At 37.9% G+C, this 21,278-nt stretch overlaps 1 protein-coding gene across 5 annotated transcripts in view; it reads left to right on the plus strand.

Annotated features, from left to right (window-relative positions):
• Positions 1-21,278, plus strand: part of AFAP1 (actin filament associated protein 1) — a 106,262-nt gene that overhangs the window by 69,423 nt on the left and 15,561 nt on the right. For all 5 annotated transcript variants that reach the window (XM_052682729.1, XM_052682731.1, XM_052682730.1 and 2 more), the window contains exons 7-11: positions 9,183-9,275; positions 10,244-10,328; positions 12,757-12,906; positions 16,265-16,476; positions 18,099-18,244. In XM_052682729.1, the coding sequence (XP_052538689.1) occupies positions 9,183-9,275; positions 10,244-10,328; positions 12,757-12,906; positions 16,265-16,476; positions 18,099-18,244 (686 nt within the window). The remainder of the gene's footprint in view (positions 1-9,182; positions 9,276-10,243; positions 10,329-12,756; positions 12,907-16,264; positions 16,477-18,098; positions 18,245-21,278) is intronic.

The following is a 21,278-nucleotide window of genomic DNA, read 5'->3' on the forward strand; positions in this document are numbered from 1 at the left end:
CTGAGAAACAGGATTTTGTCATTTTTCACCTTTCTGTGTGGTCTCTGAAAATGTGGAAAATTCTGCTGCAAGGGTGGCAGTTTTATACTGGACTTTGCCAGTCTCAGATAATGGATAATGGAGTTCAGTGAGGTAGTGTGGGAAACCACTGCACTTTTAGTGGCTTGGTTTAAGACCTTTAAATCCAGCCTTTTAAGTGCATGTTGAAAGTCTAAATGCATAAGACTGATCAGGCATTCTCTATGTTGTGCTCTGATCTAACCTTATATGGTACTTATTTTGCTGAGAATAAATTGTATTTCTCCAAACACAATTGAATTAAACACATAGGAATTTCCTGATGACAGTTGTGTTTTTTTTGTAGAAAGGAGGAGAGAGAAAATGCAGCTTAAGAGGTATGAGCTCTGCTGTGGGCTAACTGACCAAGTGGAAAATTAATCTGTAATTTCCTATTTTGCAACATTAGAATATACTTTTTGGGGATTGCAGGATGTCCATGCTTTGTTTTTGAATGGGAGTTTGCATTTTGTCTTAAAAAATGTTTTCTCCTTTTAATATAAACTAATCATTATTTTTCAGTGTCTTCTAGCACCAGTATTTTAAGTTTCAAAACAAAAAACCATCTGAGTGTCCTATTAACTCACCTCAAATTCAAAGCATTGATGAGAATGAAAATGAATTCATCAGTAGTATTCTTTGCTGAGGGAATTCCACTTTAGTTAGATCATAGTAACGGTCCCATTATTTCCTGCCTTGTGCTGAAGTTGGGTTTAGTGAAGCTGAATACATTGGCAGTTATCAGACTTTCTTTCATAAAAATTGTTTTCTTTTTTTGTTGTTGTTTTTTTTCCTGTAAGACTTTCTTCACAGAGAACAGTACTAGATTTTCCCCTATCCCGGATGCATTCCTGCTACTTAAGGAAGAAAAAAAAAAGAAAAAAGGTTTTGTACAGTTACACATTTGGCACAGTTGTGTGCGATGAGGTCGAATGGCTGTACAGTATGCTGTCATCCGTAGAGCACGTGGAGACAGTCTGACAGCACTTTATTTAGTTCCTCCTGCTGCAAAGCTTTCCCCAAGAAGCTATCCCAACAACATGGCAACGCTACTGTATGCTCAGCTTCCAGGTTCTCAGTGCTGCTGCTGTACTCTCTGATCTGTACAACACAAATAGCAAGCCAGCAGCTAAAACACAGTGGTTTGTGCAGCTCTTGCAACAGCTCCACAGTTTTGAGAAGTGTGGCTCCTCAGAAAATAAAATTATTTATTTTCTGTTTTTTAAAAGGTATGAATAAACTGTTTGTTTTTTTTAATTATGAAAATACTTGGGCTTTGCTCATTGAGCAAATGAGCTTGTGAAGATTTTAATTTCTGTAGGTAATAAATAGACAGATTTGTACGCTATGCAAAGGGCCTCTGCATCCTTAGTTTTTAATCAAAACACGCCCTCTCTGTCGCTGATGCTTTATGAATGTGTACATGCCAGTGGAGCTGGGTTATTGCTTGGGAACAACAGGTTCTCATGAAGAAATCTGTATGCAAGTATCAAGTTAAAGCTTTATTCTTGAGCCTGAAAAGCTCAAAATGGATTTGAAGGCCAGATTTTCCCATGAAAGCTAAACTAGATGATCTTTTTAAAGTCAGATATAATCTCTAAAAAATGCATTTGCTTAAGCAAATAATTTTAAAATACCTATTGAAAGACAAGGGGCATTAGAACAAGTAGAGTTGAAATAAATGCAGAATATTTTAGACCTTTTTTGTAAAGATGACACCAAGAAAACAGCTGATAAACGTGCAAATTGAAGTCTAGACTGGAAACCACAGAGGGAGTTTCAGGTTTACCAGCTAACAAATACTTTCTGAAAAAGATAGCTGATGTCACCAAAGAGCCTGTCCTGATTGCAGAGCATTGAGCATAACTGGTATAAAATCCAGGCTACAGCTGAGATCATAGCAGTATTACTGTGTACAACATAAAGTGGTGGAAATTTCCAAACTTGAGTCCTAAAATGTTCCCACAAAAATGTACATGAAAAAATGTATGCAGTTACACACTTTGACCCTAACATGAGCTTTTTCCATGTGCGCTTGGAGTATATGAGCATCTGTGTGCACTTCTGTGCATTTGTGGTCAAGTGAGGTCTTAAATCTTCGTGTTTGTCTCAGCACATTCAACAGACTGATGGAAACTACGCACTTATTTGTGAGCATCCCTGGGAAATGCTACATTAGAAATAAAAGGACTACTAAGAAGATTACAAGAAGATGCTTGTTTAATGGCTTCATTCACACAGATGAATATGTTCTTTGTGCAGGGCCTTCAAACTAGCCCCAGAAGACAGCTCTTAATATTATAAATGCACAGATGCCAAAGAAATAATTTCTGAAGCAGCTTCTTTTAGAAGACCAATAGGAGAGGGAAATGGTCATGGTGTCTGGCCCCAAGGCCTTCCCCTCCTCCTAGAGATGCCTCTTGCAAAAATGAAATGAAAAATGAATTTCTGATTTATCACTCACCACTTAGCTATCATGCATCGTAGTTAATCTATGAATCATTTCTGAATCTTGTCCTTTATTTTCATTTTTTCCTAATGCTATATACCCTTGGTTAACTTTTCTTCAGCTTATGGTGTGCAGCAGCTGTTCACTTCAGGGTCTGTAATTGAGCACATAATGTATCTATCCTCATATCTGCATTGTCCTGATCCTTTAATAAGAGAGATTTCATCCCAAAGATAGAAGAAAATCAGAGCTGTGTCATTCAGTGATGCTATGTTGCCCGTCACGAGACTGCTGAGTTGACCTACCCAACTTCCATCTTTGATAGTTGCATGTTATCTCCTGTGAAAATCTTAGAAAACCTCTTATTTTTCCCCCACTACGTTCAGCTTAGTGAGAAGGCCAAGTGGCTTCTGGGCTTCTGTCTTAATGTGGACTGAGTTTTACTGAAGAGTAAACTACTGGCATAGCTCTTTGTTTACCAGTTCAAATCAGCAGAAAACTGAGCTTGTAACCATAAACACTGTGTGTCTGCTTTTACTTTCTATGGGAATTTCCAGATGAAGATCTCAAAATACTTCAAACATTACTTTTTTGGCTGAAGCAAAGCTCCCAAAAGTTGTCATTATCTCCATTTTTTAGCTGGGAAAAGTCAAGTGCTGAATGATAATGATTGTACCTTAAAACTAACTGAGTAGAAATGCAGTAGGGGGATGCATGGTGAGAACAACTGATTTCCGTACAGTGTTTGTTGGCTTACAAGTAACTGTAGGCATGCACAGTGTCCTGGGACAGTCAGGCTGGGTTCTTTCTGCACTTCATCACCAGTGCAATGCAGTGATGGCAGAACCTGAAGGCTCAGAGAGCTGAGCTGCATGTGAAAGCTGTGACAGCCTGCAAAGTCCCTTCTGGTGTGCTTGGGCAGAGCAGCAGAACCCTGTCTTTTCTGGGAGGTGGCCAGCAGCCACATGAACCAGTGGGTTTGTATGACTGGCACTGTGGGAAAAAGATGTACTTCAAAAAAAAAAGCAGATGCTGTATGTAATATTTTCTTAAAAAGCAACGAATAAGGAACCACAAGTATCCTATTTGCTTGCTTTCTCAGGGATGCATTTTCTTTATGCTAAAATCTCAAATGCAAGCTGTAGGAAATCTCAGAGCGGCACTGGGAAGGACTGAGATTGCATCTCCTGCTTTCCCCACTAGACAGCATTCCTTCTCTTTGCTGCTTGCAGCTTTGGATGGCAAATTATTTAAACAGTACCCAGCTCAGATTTGTGGCTTGCAATGCATTTTGCATCCCTGCATCGCCTAGACTGGAGGTGCAGCCCTGTGCAGGGGCACTGCTCCCCATGCAGAACAATGTCTCCAGCCACCCAGCACTGCCTGTCCGGGGCTCTTTCTAGTCCAGTGGCCATATATGGAAATAGTCTTCATGGTAGCAATGCAAGAAAGAGGACACGGGGTTTGGCTTGGTTAGATATGCCAGGAAATTATTTTTATGGGAATATACACATAGTAAAATAGGCTCGCTGGCTGTTAGTTTGCTCGAATCTCATCCCCAATGTACTCAGAGAAATGGCAATAAGACAGAAAGATGAATCTTTTCAGGATTGGTTATGCTTCAGGATGATGTTTTCCAGTACATAAAGTAAAACGTGTTTATTTTCAGGACTTACAGCATAGACTATGTGAATAATTTCTGCTTTTCCTCTAATTTCTGTGGGTAAACTTCTTGAGGCATTTCTTCTCTTTAAAGTGCTAGTAGAACTTTACTGCTCTGTTAAGTAGGATAAGATTAATGCTAATATATGTAGTGCATAAGAGGTCAATGGAGAAAATGAGAATTTAGTTACTCCAAAAGTCCCAGAAGTCCTCCAGCACTGAGCAGGAGGTGCTTCAGGATCAAGAACTGCAGGAGTAACTCTGGAGCCAAAAGCATTTCCTTCTGCTTGGTTGTATATATGCAGATTTCAGTTTGACCATAATCCCAACTTCAGAGATAAGAAGAGATGAGAGGCAGGGAACATGAGCCCTCCCCTGCTTCTAGCAGTTCCTGTATTCTGTGAGATGTAGGGATAGACTGGGACAGAAGGGTTTGTTGGTTGGTTGGATGAATTTCTAGTTTGGCTGCATAAAGAAATGAAGCAAATGTCCTTCAAAAAATGAAGCAGAATTATCAGTTTTCTCTCTCATTTCTTCTGAACTCAGTCAAATTTAAAGTTAATCTTTTTTCTGCTTGTTGTGGGAGATGGTGTCTGTCTCACAGGCATTAAATTCCTGTGAGTTTCATGAAAACAGGTGTTGGGTGGACAAGAGATGCAGTAATCACATCTCTGTGGTAAGCACAGTCTGAGACTGACCTCATCCCTTGGTATCTTCTGAGACAAAGTTTTGTAAGCCTTTCAGACACAGGAAGGCTTTCAGTCTTACTCCTTATCAGTTACCAAAGAACTCAACCACAAGGAAGCAGCTGCATGCTTAATACTTTTGCTCAGAATTTGCTGGGTTTCTTTGGGGCAGGGGATGGTAAGTAAGTAGCTGACTTTCTGGTTTTACAGCATACACCATATTTTTATCTGGCAGTTGGATCTTTGAAGGTAGTTGGAAAAACCTTATTTGATTCTTCTGATTTTGCATGTAAAAAGAATAAATGTAGGGCAACTGTTTTGCCTGCAGTTGTGGTGCGTCATTTAAAATAAAATACAGATAGAAATTTGTGTGTGAGTGCAGGTGTGAAAGATTTGTAGTCAACTTTATTGCTTGTGTATTAGGCTTTTATAAAGACAAATATTCCAGACATACCACATGGCAAAAATTCCACTGGCTTCACCCATCGTTATCAGCTGCTTTGGACAGGGAATCTTTCCAGCTGTGTACCTGCAAATATTTCCCCTTCATTCCTCATGGCGCCAACATCAGTGCAATACACTTGCATATCCAGATCCAGCTGGGGATTCAAGGCCTTATTATAACATAAATAAGTAAAAATAGTACAGTGCAGGCTGCACAAGCTTCTTCCATGTCTGCATTTGAAAGAGGCAGTTCTGGAATCTAATGGTAATATTGTTATGGTAACTATGATATTTAAAATTCTTGTGATGGAATAGCAAGAGATTATTTTAAATGTATTTACTTTTGAAGCTGTCCAAACAAATAAAAGGTCTTCTGTCTTCTGGTTACATTTATTCATATATTTTAATTATTTTAGTACACAGCATGTTTACAATCTTAGTTTGATTTTCCTGGCATCCTGTGCGTGTGTGTATATTATATATGATGCATTTATAGTGAGCAGAAGAGAGTGATTTCCCTTTTCTTATGTGTGGGAAAAATTAAGCTATTAATGGAGTATGCTCCATTACAAAGTAATCTAGTGCAGCCTTCCAATTCCATTTATTAAAAATCACACATTTGGAGATTTCTTTTATTTGCTTTCTAGTTTTGAAACTGCTGTGATAATATATTTATTCATATTTTCATACATTTCATTGCAATGGATAGAAGTTTGCTGACCTCACCCTGCTCCTGCTCTCAAGTATTTTTTAATGAAAATAGCATTCTTTTGTTTTCGTATGACTCCAACAGATGGAACATTATAGAAAAAAATTGACAAGAACTCTGAGTCTTGTGACAGAAATTCTGCAAGTTGGCAATGCGAGTGGAATGTTTTATCCTTAAAATTTTGAGTTAAAGCTATAAGCATGTGAAAACCTCATTTGTAATGGCAGCTGTCTGCAAACGTAATTATAGAGAGTGCATCCGGGCAACCATTATATATTAAAGGCATTTCATCCTGGTGAGCTCTGAAAGTATGAATTCTATGCTATGCATCACACACAATTATATTGCACATAGAAGATGATGAGGAAGCATCTGCTAACGAACCCCTTGAGCCCAGATGAAGTGTGGAATCCTTGAAAATCCATTTTCTTCAGATCTTGACACGAACTTCTATTTGGCAGCATGCTATTTTTTCAATCAAAATTTAATTACAACCCAATTAAAAACTTTAGCGTCTCCTTAAATATGTGAGGTATGATAAGAACCGTATTTACTTGAGTGCATGACTTTGCACATATTATTCAGTAAGCACTGCCAAATCATTTCCCTCTGTTCTGTCTGTAACTCCCATTAATATCTTCTTTTGCCAGAATTAACTGACTGTGTGGTGTCAGCAGATGCTGAAAACATGAGCCATTGAATCAGGGTCATGCAGAAGACAGAAATGAATGTTCCCAGAAATTGTGTTTTCTCTAACTGAAGACCAGTAATTGAAAGGAAAGTAATGCACAGAAACAAATTCTAATGTGTGTGTAGAGACCTAGGGAGAAGTTTAACTCTGAGATGCAAAAGTTTTGCAGTAGGCATATCTACATTTTCCGTTAGAAAGCACACCCAGTGCCATGAATTTGATAATACTGTGCTTATGTTTCTGAAAAAAAAGCACAGAGAAGTTCAGACAGTCGTGAAAGGATACCGAAACATTTTAAGATACTTAGAACTAAAAATGTAGGTTCATTTCCCTCCTATGCTTAGATTTGTTAAGTAACATTGAGTGAGTGATTTAATCTTTCTTTCATTTCTGAGCTCTCCATATGTAATATAGATTTGGTTCTCTTCCTGTCTTTGTGGCGTATAGTGCCTTTAATTTACGAAGTGCTCATGAATTGTTTCATTAAGGTCTCTGTAAGACCATAAACATTTGCTTTGCTTAGTTCACCCTTACAGGGAACTTCAGTGTTGTGAAAATAACTTTAAACTGTGTTTGATGTTGTCTTCAGCTATTTAATGGTTTCTACATCAAAATTGTTCAGTTCAGAACTGGGAAGAGGCTGTTATTATCCTGCTCCCCATTTAAGGAAATCTGGATTTTGACAGTTGGATAATTGCTATTATTTCTGCACCTGGTAGTTCTCAGATCAAGTCCTCCTCTCTCCTACACAGACTTGCTGTAAACGGGGAAAAAGAGAGAGCAGGGTGTGTAAACACAGCCATGTACATTGAAAGGGGAAAATCTGCATGTCTAGCAGGAAAGCTTTCAACAGGGTAGGATGTCTTCCTTCTTTATCGAGTCAGGCTCTGCTGTCCTCATGTGGCTGTCGCTGTAATCCAGTAGTGGATGATCACTGGTGTGTACAGAATAGAGTCATAGAATCATTTAGTTTTGAAAAGACCCTTAAGATTGTTGTGTCCATCCATCATCTCACATTCATATCCTTCACAGAGCCTTCCAACACTAAAATAGATCAACTCTTCTGCCCAACTTGGTGTCATTTGCAAATTTAATGAAGGTAAACTCAAAACTGGTCTCAATGCTAAGCCCTAGGGAACCTAATTGGTGAGCGGTCACCAATTAGATTTAACTCCAATCACAGTAACCCTTGGGGCCATGCCAGTTTTTTACCCAGAAGACAGTATATCCATCCAAGCCATGAGCAGCCAGTTCCTCCAGGAAAAGGCTGACTTTGGGAAACAGGGTCAAATGCTTTGCAAATTCCAAGTAAACAACATCCATTGCTGTTTCCTCATCCACTCAATAGGTCGTCATGTCATAGAAAAGATCAGATTAGTCAGGCAGGATCTGCTTTTTATAAATGATTAGATGTGCTAAATACTAATTAGATGTGTTGAATGCTGAAAAACTCTCCTTTTTTGAAAGGTTGTATTCTGATTTTGTTTTCTGTCTGCTGTTATCTTATTAGTCTATCCAAATATCTACTTGAAGTTTTCATTTCATGTATGGCTGAAAAGTTTTAAGGATACTAGTGAATATTGCGGCTTTCTCTAGCTCAGCTTTTCTGACTGCTCATGTAGAATTTAGGCTTGTATTTCCTGCAGTCAGAAAGCAAGTAAGATGGCATTAGCGTGTGACAAAATTAGTGTAATCAGTTTCCATTGGCATGAATCTGCATGGGAGAGTCAAGATCTGTTCTCATCATCACATGCAGTTTCATGCTGATAATCACCAGGTAGGAACCTCACTAGAAAAAAAAAAAGTTAACATCATAGAAAATCATCAGATGTCTTTTGTCATCACTTATGTCTACATTTAAATAGTTTCAGGTTTTGAACTTCACTTTCTATTGAGATCTCAGTGATTTCAGTGAGATTTTTCTTTAACGTTCTAAAAATACACTTAATGTCATTACCATTTTTGAGAAGTCGTTTACAATTACTTTGACCTATACCTTTATGTCAATATGCAAGTATAAAATGAAAATGTCATGAAATACCTCTGCACAGTATTAACTGTAGATCAATTGTCACTTCCTCGGATCTAATCCCACTTTTTTGGCATAATAATGTAGGTAATTCGGTGGTGTCAGCAAAGTTCATATTGCAGAAGGAGCACACAGAAATCAGCAGCGCTTTGGTTTCTCTACTAAGGAGGGCCTCAGAGCTTAGCTTGCCTAGAAACTGACACCTTCCACCTCTAGACACCATGTCTCCTGCAGGTCACACATGACATGGCTCAGGAAAGCAGTATGAGAGCTTCGTGGTGGCAGCCTGCCTGACACACTGCTGTGGACAGAAAGATTCATACCACTGCTTTTCTAACCTGCCAGCCTGCTAAGCGTTTGTGTGAATTTCCTTTCCATTTCCCCTTCGCATTCATACATAATTTTTCAAATTTGTATTTGGTAAGCAATTAATAGGTTTTGCCTTTGCTCCTAAGGTAATAAAAGATGTGTGCAACAACTGCACGGGCACTGTGGACTCTGACGGGCCATTGTCTAGTTCTCCGGTACACAAGACAGAGCTGGAAAAGGTAAGTTTACCAAAGTGATCAGTGCTAACTTTCTCAGAGCTATTATTGAGGCGCTGCTGGGCACTGCATGGTAGGCGGGATGTTCTTTAGACCACAAAGGTTTTATCACTAATTTCCGAGGGCACGGTCTGTCCCTCTGGTGGCATCACACTGCACTCATTATTGTTGCACTGTACCCAGGAAATTAAGAGCAAAATATCTTCCACAATAGCTCAGGTGTTTTCTATGCACAAGCCCAAAGCAGCTGTGTTTGCATGCTTGCAAGCACCAGCACATCATTAACAAATGAAATGGAAATATCAATAAACAGTTGTATTCTAAAATGCTCACTTTAAAACAACTTTTCCATTGTTTCTTCTTGTAGTATTCTGTACATCTTCATGTTTCCACCATTCATGAAGAAAGTGGTGCCAGCATAATCTTTATCCCCCTCATCCTGTATCCCATACACAGCAATTATAGGATAACTGGTGCTAAAAATCTATTTCAAAAGCTCCTATTTTGCAAATACTGAAAATATTTAAGCACCAGGTAGGAATGCGCTGTGTTCTGACAAGTTGGTATTGTAAATGCATGTGTGAAGAAATTCTAAAAAAAAAATCATTTTAAAGTTTGTCTTATCTACATTCATTGTTTAGTAGATTATTCATTGCTTAGCAGATTAATACACAGAGACACTGTGCAATCTTGTAATGCATTTAGAACATAATGTGCAATGATTTTTTCACTTAGAAGGAAAGTCTTTTGATGTAGACTTGTGATTTCTGTGCTATTCTAAATTCTATATGGAACTATAAAAAATTATTTAAACCTGAATATTCTACTACCTTCTGTTTACCTTTGAAGTGGATCCGTGCTTGAAAAGTGCTTTATTCATAGCAAGCTTAATTTAAATTTACTGATGAGACTGAATGTGATGAAGGTGAGAATGTGATGTGGCAGGGCAGCTGATCTCTTTGTTCCTGCAGAAGTTGTCATCTGAGAGACCAAGTTCAGATGGGGAGGGTGCTGCGGAAAATGGCATCACCACAGTGTGCAATGGAAAAGAACAAGGTATGTCTCAAATGCAGAGATGCTTACTGCAAAGAATACGTGCAAATATAAAGAGAGAGGAAGTAAAATAGATCTACCTTCTTTTTTTTTTTAATAGTCAGTAATGCTTTTGAATTTTTACTCAATGGGAAAAATCAGTATTAGTATAAAGAAACAGAATATAGAAATTTTGATTTGACTTTTTGTCTATTCAGAGGTACAGTTTTTTAAGGACAAGAGCGACCACTATAGGCAACTAACAGTTGCTTATGGTAACTCTAACTGTACAGCAGGAATATAAGCAGTGGATGTATAGACTTCAAGCAAAAAAATCCCTATATCTCTGCATATTAGAAGGATGATATGTATATATGAATATATATCTCAGTTTATATGTGTATGTGTCTGCACACATAAAAAAATAAGTATTATGTATGATTGTATATATTAATATACAGCAATGTACATAATCATGTTATATCAGTGGGTTTGTGTGTATATATTCATGTAATTTTAAGTGTGCTGCTTTGGAGCCATGCATATCTTGTAATCTGTGTTGTCAGAGGCACAACTCAAGCTGATGGCATTTTCCCTGAGTTGTATCTAAAAAACTCAATGTCTGTGCTCTTACCTCCACGCCCTTTGTTTTCTCCTCAAAAGAAAGGAAATTATGTGATTTCCTTAACAGGCTGTGTAGCAGTGGTATCATCTAGATGGCACAAAATTGACGTTTTTCTGCAGCTGTGAAGCTGAAGTGTAATGTGAGCTGCAGGAAACACTGCGTGTCGATACTGGCTTTGGTGCCAGCTGCCAGCCCTGTCTCGCCTTTTCATTCATTCCCACTGTCTTCTTCCTGTGTCATTTTTCCAACATTTCCTCACCATCCAGATCTCTGACATACCAGTAGAATGGAACAGTGTCAGTTATTGTGGTTTCCAGAAGCTGCAGTACATGCTTATGTTTCACAGCATAACTGCTAAGCTTTCAGAAAGCCCACTGCTCAGATTTTAATCTCTGCAGCACAGTGATCAGCTCTGTCATACACAGAGTTCATCCAGGTGTTGTCCAAGACATCCCAGAGTGACCAGTGGCTCAGGTGCCCTGCAGGAAGCATTCTGATGGGGCATGTGCTGCAAGGTAGCCAGAACATCTGCATTGGTGTTTACTGGGAAAAAAACATCCACACCCAAAAACCACTTTTTTGCCCTCAGCGCTGCATTTAGCAGGTGTAAGATTTATACGATCTTGGCCACAGATACAATTACTAAATCATTTTCCATGTTTGCTAGCAATTAAGCTAAACATGATAAATTATGCCCTTGTGAGTCTCAAACTGCTACTCTGTTTTCCATGTATTCCTCTTCCCATTTCAGATAATTCTTTTTCATGTGAACATTTTGTTCTTTTTCTCCTTGTTTACACAAGCCCATAACCATTAAACTTTCTGTTTGGGGAAGTAGGAAATGGAACTAAGGATGTGAGGGGTAAACTTAAAGCAGCTCCATCAGTAACTATCCTACATGTAATTTCCTTCTGAATCATAAATCAGGGTAATTACATGGGTAGATTTGCTACCCTGTCAGTTAACAGATTGACTTTTGCTCTGTTGATGGAATCCAAATCCACTGAATGTCTTTTCTGAAACAAAGATTCTTTCATTATTTTGGTTTTATTTTGCAAATAAATTGCCTTTTCCTTTTTTTAAAAATTTTGTTTTAGAACATTTTTTTCGTATTTTTCTGCTAGTTAGAATTTTAGTCAGATGTGCAGTTTTAAAAGTGATATCCACAGTCTTTGCCCTGTTACTTTCATGGCTTAGTGCACAAACTGGAGGTTAGCAAGATCTCTCTTTTCAGCAAGCTTTGTATTTTTTGTGATCAGCAATCGCGATCACAAAAAGTGCCAGCTTTTAATCATTGAGTGCTTATACTGATCACACTAATTTACTTGTTAATAGCTAATTTATAACTCTTATCTTTCTGAAAGGCCTATTGTGATTAGATTCCTTAACAACAGCCATTTTTGCTGGGCAAGCATATTATGTCTTTGTTAATTATTTGTTGCCTTTTATTAGGTAAGTGTTTAGAATGGTGTCTGATCATCTGGCTGAATTTTTATTCTCATGTATAGGTGCTGAATAGTTTGTTCATATTGATAAATTTACACAGTGACTGCTTTGGAAAGAGACTTCAAGCTGGATTAGATGAAATTAAATTAAAAGTTTGATTTTTGTTTTTCTTACCCTTCCGAATGCCTGATTTTTATAGTAAAAAGGTGATTTATGGGCATCAGTATTCAGGAGGACATATAATGTTTATCTCATGGCAGACTGCAACTGAACAAATGTTTACTTTACATTGTTTGCCAAAGCTACTTTTTTTATTCAGATTTTCTCTGTTGACTACATAATTTAAACACACTAAAATGCAAACTTTTGCTTTCTTAATAGTGAAGAGGAAAAAAAGTTCAAAAACAGAAGCCAAGGGCACTGTGACTAAAGTAACAGGGAAAAAGATAACGAAGATCATTGGTTTAGGAAAGAAAAAGCCATCAACAGATGAACAGACCTCATCAGCTGAAGAAGATGTTCCAACATGTGGTCAGTTGTTTTTCTTCTTGGGTCTTTAAGGCAGCTTGTGACTAAAAATTTTTAACATTCTAGCCTAGAATGTCCCATGAATTTGCTTTTACTGCTGTAATTTTTACCTCTGCATCAGAAGGGTGCACTCAGGTTGGAAGACTAGAGTAATCAAGAGCTTATCAAAGAGTCTAGAATAGTTTGACTTTTTAAATAAAAGAGTAGCACAGGCTTTGAAGGAAACGAGCTGTTTTCAAACCAATAGGTATAAAATAGGTTGGATTATAAAATAAATTTACACTTCATTGTAGAAAAAGCTTCCTGGTAAGCAATCAAGTATTTTTGATGAGTTTATATGCAATGGCAATGATGACAGCAGCCACATGGTCTCAGATGAAGTTATTTGACTTTAATTGTTGGTTCCTAAAATGCTGCCTATTGGGCAAATTTCTAGAAAGCTATTTTAATTGCTAGTGTTGATCACTGTTAATGACAGCTGTAATGCTTGACAACACCAAGAAAGTACATAAGAAAAGACATATAGAAAATGCAAATAGCTCAGTTTTGCATCTGAGCTGTTAATATTTGCCTGCTATTTAGGACTTTTGTAATGCATTTAGCCAGTTTCCTCACAGCTCTGTATTTTTGAACAATGCAATGCACTCACATTCTCCTCTTTGCCTTTTGGTGCTCCAGTATTAAGCAATGGCTACTTATGTGAACAGATTTGTTCCCATCCTTCTTCCAATCTTTAAAAAAAAATAACAAAAACTCCAAAAAGCCCTACCACGAGAACTGTGAAGCAGTTGCACAGTTTTGAATTTGGCTTGGACTTTTCCCCTTTAATTGATTAGGAAATCTTGGGAAACCTAGAAATCTGTGATTAGGCAGCAGCTGGCAGAAATCCTTCCTGCATGAAGTATAGTAGATGCTTGCCCAGTGTGAAAGAAGATTCATGGACCACCAGTGAGAACTTCATGGATTGCAGATGACTCTCAAGGCCACTTTGGGAAAAATTCCCATAAGAAATCTTTGATTAAATAAGTGTGTGCATATGTCTGTATATCAACTAAGTAAAGATGTGATTTGTCAAGTAAAGGAACAGCTGGGAAAAGCTGTGTCCAGCCAGATGCATTGTCCAAACCATCTGGCTTTCATAAAACTTCTAACTTCCTGGGTCTCATAGTCTGTTGATTATTCCATATTATGTGAGATGTTAACCACAGCTGTACAATCTAATTCTGAGTGCTTCTACCATTATTTCAGATGTGGGCATGAGTATAGCCATTACTATTGTCTGCATTTGGCTACACCACTTGCGAATTTTATAGAAAAATTTAAGTGTCTAGGCTTTAGTCATGGCAGAAAGTCTTTGCAGAGTTTCTCACCACCAGAAATCTGTCTGAGTGCAGAGCCCTCTGGGAGGTTGCTCTGTAGTTGAAGGCTTTTACACTTTAGAATGTTCTGCCTTACATGAACAAAGGAAAAGCCCAATCACACTGCAGGGGACACCCAGCTAGAGTGGAAACAGAAACAGAAACCCACCTGCACTTAGAGTCATAGCAAGGCTCTTCTCTCAGTATCACTGGTCGTTGGCCACATGAACTAAGTTGAAGTGCTAATGCCCCAGCTGGAACAACATTCAAGGCATTTTGGTCACATTAAATCTTGAAGATTTAAGCAAGACTGTTGTGGAGGAAGAACACGGAGAACTGCTTATTTAAGCAAAATATGAAGAGTTAGAAGAACTTTTCTGAGAGCTGTGTAAGGAACAGAGGATGGGGAAGAGTAATGTCTGAAAAAAAGACTCTTCAAAACTAGCCAGCTGGCTTGCACATGAAGGGTTTTCCATTTCTAGTGATTCTATTATAATACACAGCTATACAGGTTTTTTTGTTAGAGGAGGAGAGAGGAGAGTTGGAGAGGATGATCATCACAAGGAGCCAAAATCACAGAACTGAGTACATCCTCCTTTTTTATGGCATCTTCCAAGTTGTGCGCAATTCTGATCCTGTTGGATCAAGCTTTGACATTGGAATTGTGATATTGGAAAGGAAGTCCAGAAAAAATAATGATAAGTCATAGTTCTAATGAAAACCAAAGAGATAGCTATCCAACATGATTAAATGCTTAAATGAAAATCAGACCTGAGATAGAGGAAAAATTTTTTACATAGATCCTGGTCTGTGCAACGTATCATTTCTATGGAGTGTTTGGAAACAGCAGCATACTGAATTGATGTACCTGTAGTGAGGAAGCGAAAGTAAAACATGGTTGATGTTTTTTTTCAGTTTACATATGAACCAGGACAGAAAAAATTGGACATTCATTGTCTTGATTTTGATGTCTGGAATGATTATTGCTATGGGAATGAGAAGAAATAACTGCTATTTAATGGCTTTATATGCCTAGATAGTGCCTACATCTGGCATTCAGAATGACAAGGAAAGCAGGGTTTGTTTAAAATGGTATATATTCATGGAATTTTGATTTGTTGTAAGGACATGATTTAGTGGGCAACATTGGTGGCAGGTGGATAGTTGGACTAGGTGATCTTATAAATCTTTTCAAACCTTTGTGATACGGTGATTTTGTTCTATGATTTTGTGATATATTGTTGGGGAAAAAGAAGGAAAAAAACAAACACGTCTTAAAGATATGCCAAACTAGCTAACTTCATATTCATTAAACTCTCTAGTTTTAAGTGAGTATTAGTTTATTTCTGTCAATGTGAGTATTGACCCATTAAATTCTTATCTAAGTGTGTTGCATTCTTCTTTCTAAATGAAATCAGAAAAGGTAGCATCAGTGTGTAAACCTAACAGTGCTAATCTGTTCCTATTGGCAAAGCAGACATTGAGTGGAGGAATCTTAGAAGGTTTGTAGGATACTGTGAATGTTCTTAAGTCATCACTTAATTACATAACAGGAGCTGTGATTTTCCCAGAAGATTTGGGCAGTCATGGTTATACAGCAATTATAAACTGAGCAGTTGGGTCTTCTGTGAAGATCTGTATGAGCACATCAGCTGTGTATTTAGCTTGTTAACACCCTTCATCTCCCATTTAACTGAAGTCGTGGTCATTGGTAAGCTCCAGCTTATCCAGCCATTGCAGTGACTAATACAAAAAGCCACTTTCAGGTGAGCAGGATCACATCTTTACATGATTTTTTGCTAAGTTATTGGCACAGTGAAATTTTGCATTGAAGAAGTGGGGCAGAATCATTTTCTTGTCTTCCTAAGATCCATCTGGTCTTCCTATTACAAGAGAAATAATTTGTTTAAGTGATAATATTATTTTGAAAATAAGTGGTCTTTTTTCTTTTGTTTTTCAAAAAAACTTGGAAGTAAAGGATCTCACGTTTCATTTCATTGCAGGATATCTCAATGTGCTCTCAAATAACCGTTGGCGTGAGCGCTGGTGCCGAGTGAAAGACAATAAACTCATTTTCCACAAGGACAGGACAGATCTGAAGACACATATTGTTTCTATCCCTCTCCGTGGATGTGAAGTCATCCCAGGACTGGATTCAAAGCATCCCCTGACCTTCCGGCTGCTTCGAAATGGGCAGGAGGTTGCTGTGCTTGAGGTGCTGTGGATCTGATGGCTCTGACTTATAGAGACAACCACAAACTGAATTAGGGAAGCACTGTCAAACAACGTGACATTTCCAAAAGTCTGCTGACTAATGTTGTTGTAGAGATGGGTAATAAATACTGGAAGGAGAAAGGAAGATAGGAGTTGTAGGCAAAAGAAAAAATAAGATTTAGGAATAAGTCACATAACGCACTTCAGAAATGTCTGTAAGAAGCTTTTCCCTGCATTGACCTTCCTTTGACCTGGTGCTAAATTGTCTGTTCTCCTTTCTAGGCGTGCTTCTTTATCAGAGATATGGTCCTTTTGGGTAAATAACTTAGTTCTAGTTAAATAATGAATCACTGTTGATGGGAACTCTAAGAGTTCTTAGCTCTCATTTTTTTGCTGTATATGTTAGCCACTTTTGCTCAGTCTGAATTCGTGTCTTTCATTAAGAAAGACATTGTGCCAGTAACGTACTGAGTCTCTTTTTACACCCCTATGTTAGCTGCACAGTAACTGTGTGCCTGTAGGTGTGGGAAGAGAGAAGAGCACAGAGCTGTGGTCCTTGCAGCCTGGACAGATGCCAGTCTAACCTGTGGAAGGATCCAGGCTCTGATGGGATCTCATTTCATGGAGCAGAATTTGACTGAAGATAACTGGCAAACTGGTGTGGAAAACCCTTCTGATCTAGAAAATTGCCTTTGGTGACTGTGCCACTCTGCAACAAATTCAGGAGCAAGTTATAACTGAAAAGTCAAAATGAAACTTCAAAAAATTATGTCAGATCTTGTTTTCAGATCTTGTTAAAATTGGATTTTGAAAAGTGGTTCAGGATTTGGCAGGAGATATTTGTCTGTTATATTTTGAAAGAGGAAAGCCACTTAAAGCCAGGTATAGTGGAGGTCATGGTAATCCCCTATCCTTGAAAGTCCTATTGCATGTGAGCAGTTCAGAGTTTGAAAGAAAGCATGTCAAGAATCTGAGAAAGACCATAAAATATTAAAGTAGTGAGAAATTTAGAAATCACACACTTTTCTTTTTTCCTTCCTTGTTTTCACTTATTTACTTTGCTACTGTTCAGATTTGAATTTTTAAAAATGAGTTTTAAAGTATTTGTACTTCTGCCACTTAAAAAATAAACACCGTCAGGTAGACATATGCAAATTGAATCTTTCAAAAAACACAAATGAAGTTTCTTCTACTAGTTCAAGTTTCTTTTCCACTCATTTCTACTTGGCGATAATGTTTAATTCTCAGGATTTATTCATACTAAAATCTGTCTAGGAAAATAATTCAGTTCCAGCATTCAATTTTCTGAAGTCGAAAATAAACATGACTTGAATCTAAATCCACTAGTCTTAAATGATAATTTTTATTTCTTTTGCGGAGATTGCCCACTTTGTATTATTATCATCATAGCTGATGAGCTGATGAGCACACGGCTTACTTAAAATGCAGTCCTTCTATCAAAACAGATTTAATGAGAAATCCTGGATTTTCTGACTTCAGCAGGAAGAAACCAGAGCCTCTTGTATAATATGGTCAGCCAGGAAGAATGCTGTATTTTGAAACAATGCTGTGACTTGGTGGTGGACCAAAGACTTGATGTAGGGTTTTGCATTCTCCTTACAGGCATCTTCCTCTGAAGACATGGGCAGATGGATAGGGATGTTGCTTGCAGAAACGGGATCTTCGACAGACCCTGGAGCTCTGCACTATGACTACATCGATGTGGAAATGACAGCAAGTGTCATCCAGGCTGCAAAACAGACCTTCTGGTGAGAGGCATTCGGCTACCCGGTTGTTTTCGGTGCTATGAGAATTTATATCTGCACATTAAGTCTGATGCCAAGAGAGCTTATCAAATCCCCTCAGCCTCTTTGCCAGATCTTGAAGTCCGTCTCAGCATTGCAGTATGGTAGATGTGTTTAAGATTATCTTGTTGGCATCTTGCTAAAGCTCTGTTAAATGCAGACACCAGCCAACTTTACTCATGTCTTGACTCATTTTTAAGTGAGTCTCTTTATTAACCACTATATTTTGCTTGAATCCTTAAAATTAACCCTGGAAAAAGACAATTATGCTGAAAAGTAAATAAATACATGGGTACATAGTTTGCAATCATTTACTTATTCACTATATAATATTTGTGTCTTAACAGAACCACTAGAAGTGTGAATCAAATTTAACTGTGAGTCACCTTCTCAGAGTTTCCTTCTCATGTCCTTTTTTGATTAATTAAGAATTATGTCAAGCCAGTTCAATTTATTTATAGTTTGTAATTGTGAAGGTGGAAATTGGGAAGCACTCTCGGGTGCAGCACAGAAATTCTGTTTAAAATGCAAATTGGTCCTTCATCACTGATCCTGTGTTAAGAAAAATAGCGCATACTTTGTAAGTACAGCAATTTACATGTGCAAATTAACTTTGTCACTAAAGCAGTCTCCAGTGGGAAGAGACTCTCATTTTTCCTGGGATTGATGAGACTGTTTAGAAGCAGGAGTGAGGGAATGACTGGGCTGCAGTAGATCTCCTCTGCAGATGTACGCTGTGGTTTGCTGGGGTCAGAAGGCAAGTGGCCTGACAAGACAGTTTGGAGAGGTGTCATCCCTCATCTCAGCCAAACGAGACTCTCCAGGGATTCAACAAATGTGAAATTTGTGTGACAATACATTAGAAAATCACACTTCATCTGCCTATCATAAAAGATCAATAACACCAAAAAAAGATAAAGAAAAAGCTTCAGAGTTTTCCTAAAGAAAACACTTGCACTTACTATGTGTTAAGAAAGCTACAGCAAGAGAAAATGCTTAGCTTCATTCAGGATCTATCTTGAATGTCTTTAGATGGAAATCAAAGTGACTCCGTGTTACCACAAACCCAGTTCTGTGAAAACCAGATAGTTTTGATAGAATCAAAATGAACTGTGCTTATAGACTTATGTTAATATTTGTTTTGAAGTTAATAGGGTTCAAAAAGTTTATCCTGTGTTGACATGTGTTTTTGCTTCAGTCAGCATCTCACAATAACCACATTTAAGAAAGAAACAGAATGGAAACCTTTCGCCCCCAAATACTGCTTGGCTTTCCTTTTCTGAACAAATGTGATATTAATTGGAGCCACGTGAAAAAAACATATGCAACTAGACCACATGTTAGAAAGGAATGTCAAACAACTTGCAAAATAGCAAAATCCCCTATTAAAAATTAGTTAAAGTTCATTGGGTGTCTCTAAAAGTCTGTATAAACTTGTCAGAAAGCAACTAGAGTAGCCATGTGCTGATGTTCAGCTATTCCTAAAAAAGGAGGGAAAATGACAATGATATTAAAATATTATTGCCACCCTTTTTAGAATGAATATTCGTATTCCAATTTAACTGTGGTTGTCATTATGGTTTGGTGAACATTCAGTCACTTCAGACTTTTCCTGAGATTGATGCTCTGCCAAATAATTGGTTCTTCATTAATTATCTCATCAATTTTCTGTATGTGAATCATTAGGCTTCTAGAAAAGGCTGAGTGAAAATTGTTTCCAAGCAGTTTTCTCCATTGGCTTTCCCATTTAGCAGTTTCAGAATGCAATTAACTTATGTGGATGCATCTGTAAACTAGTTTAATGAGGCTTAGTGTAATAATGTTCATGAATTGTTTACTGATACTTAGATAAACTTTAGCTTTCTTTGCTGATGGAAACAGTTATGGCAGGTGCATCAGATCTTGTTAATGAATATCCCAGTTTTCAAATGTGTATAATATGCATTGCTTTCAATGAATCTACTTAAATAAGCAGAAACACAATAAGAGCTCCGAATGTAGTCCTTCAGGCTAACCAGAAACAATTGAGTAATGTTCTTCATTAAGAGAAGCAGTAGATAAATGCATCCCTTTAATAACGTCTAATGAAGTATGAGATAAAACAATTTTTATCCTGGCATTTATGGTAGGCTTTTTATTGTTTGTTTCTTTTAAAAAAGAAAAGCTTCTGGCTAGTGATTATGCCATTTATGCCCTGCCTGTGCATTTTACTGGGGCTGAGGCAGATCTAAAAGGCTCACACTCAACTGAGCAAGTTCATTCCTTCTGCAAGCCTGGGTCTCCTGAGGCTCAGGTGAGCCATTGCTGGATCACATCTGTCTCCCTCAGAATACTTATTTCAATGGTTTAGATGTTATTTCAAAGCCAAAAGAAAGCAAATGTTAAAACCACAGAATTCCTGAGCTCTGGCCAGCACTACAGAAGACCCTCTCAGCTTTAGCAGGGCTTTGTCATATTTTATGAATATCAGCGCAGAGCCTGAATAGTCCCATTGTTTGAGATGGAAAGCTTTGTGTTCCCTTTCACTTATACCTGAATCTATAGGAAGTATTTGGAATCTCACTCTATACCTCAGTTAGTTTCAGAGCTTGCTAGGAAAGAAAACTAACCTTTGAGGTTGTTACAGCCTTTGGGCTTGAATCTTCCAGTTTCTGCATTTTTAGATCTTTGCTCTGAACACAGATCTCACTGTAGTCTGTGATACTATGCATGTGTTCTTCAGAATTCCTGTAAAAGAAGCAACAGTATTGGTTCTGAGGAGAGCAAACAAAAGCAAAATTATTTGTCCCTCTTGAAGTTTTTAGAGGGCTCTTCTCCACTGTGTGAAATGCAGTGGTAATGAGAACAGAATGTTTGTATGCACAGTTGCCCAGGTGGAGAGCTAGGAAGCACACTGCCATTGTACAAAGTCCACACAGCCAAAAGTTCTGACATGGATATGAAAAATCCCCAGAATATGGGAAGAATGATTAGCAAATTTTCGTGGATGGGCTGACTT

This window comes from Tympanuchus pallidicinctus, unplaced genomic scaffold, assembly GCF_026119805.1.
Source record: "Tympanuchus pallidicinctus isolate F22 unplaced genomic scaffold, pur_lepc_1.0 scaffold2, whole genome shotgun sequence".
Classification (NCBI taxonomy): domain Eukaryota; kingdom Metazoa; phylum Chordata; class Aves; order Galliformes; family Phasianidae; genus Tympanuchus; species Tympanuchus pallidicinctus.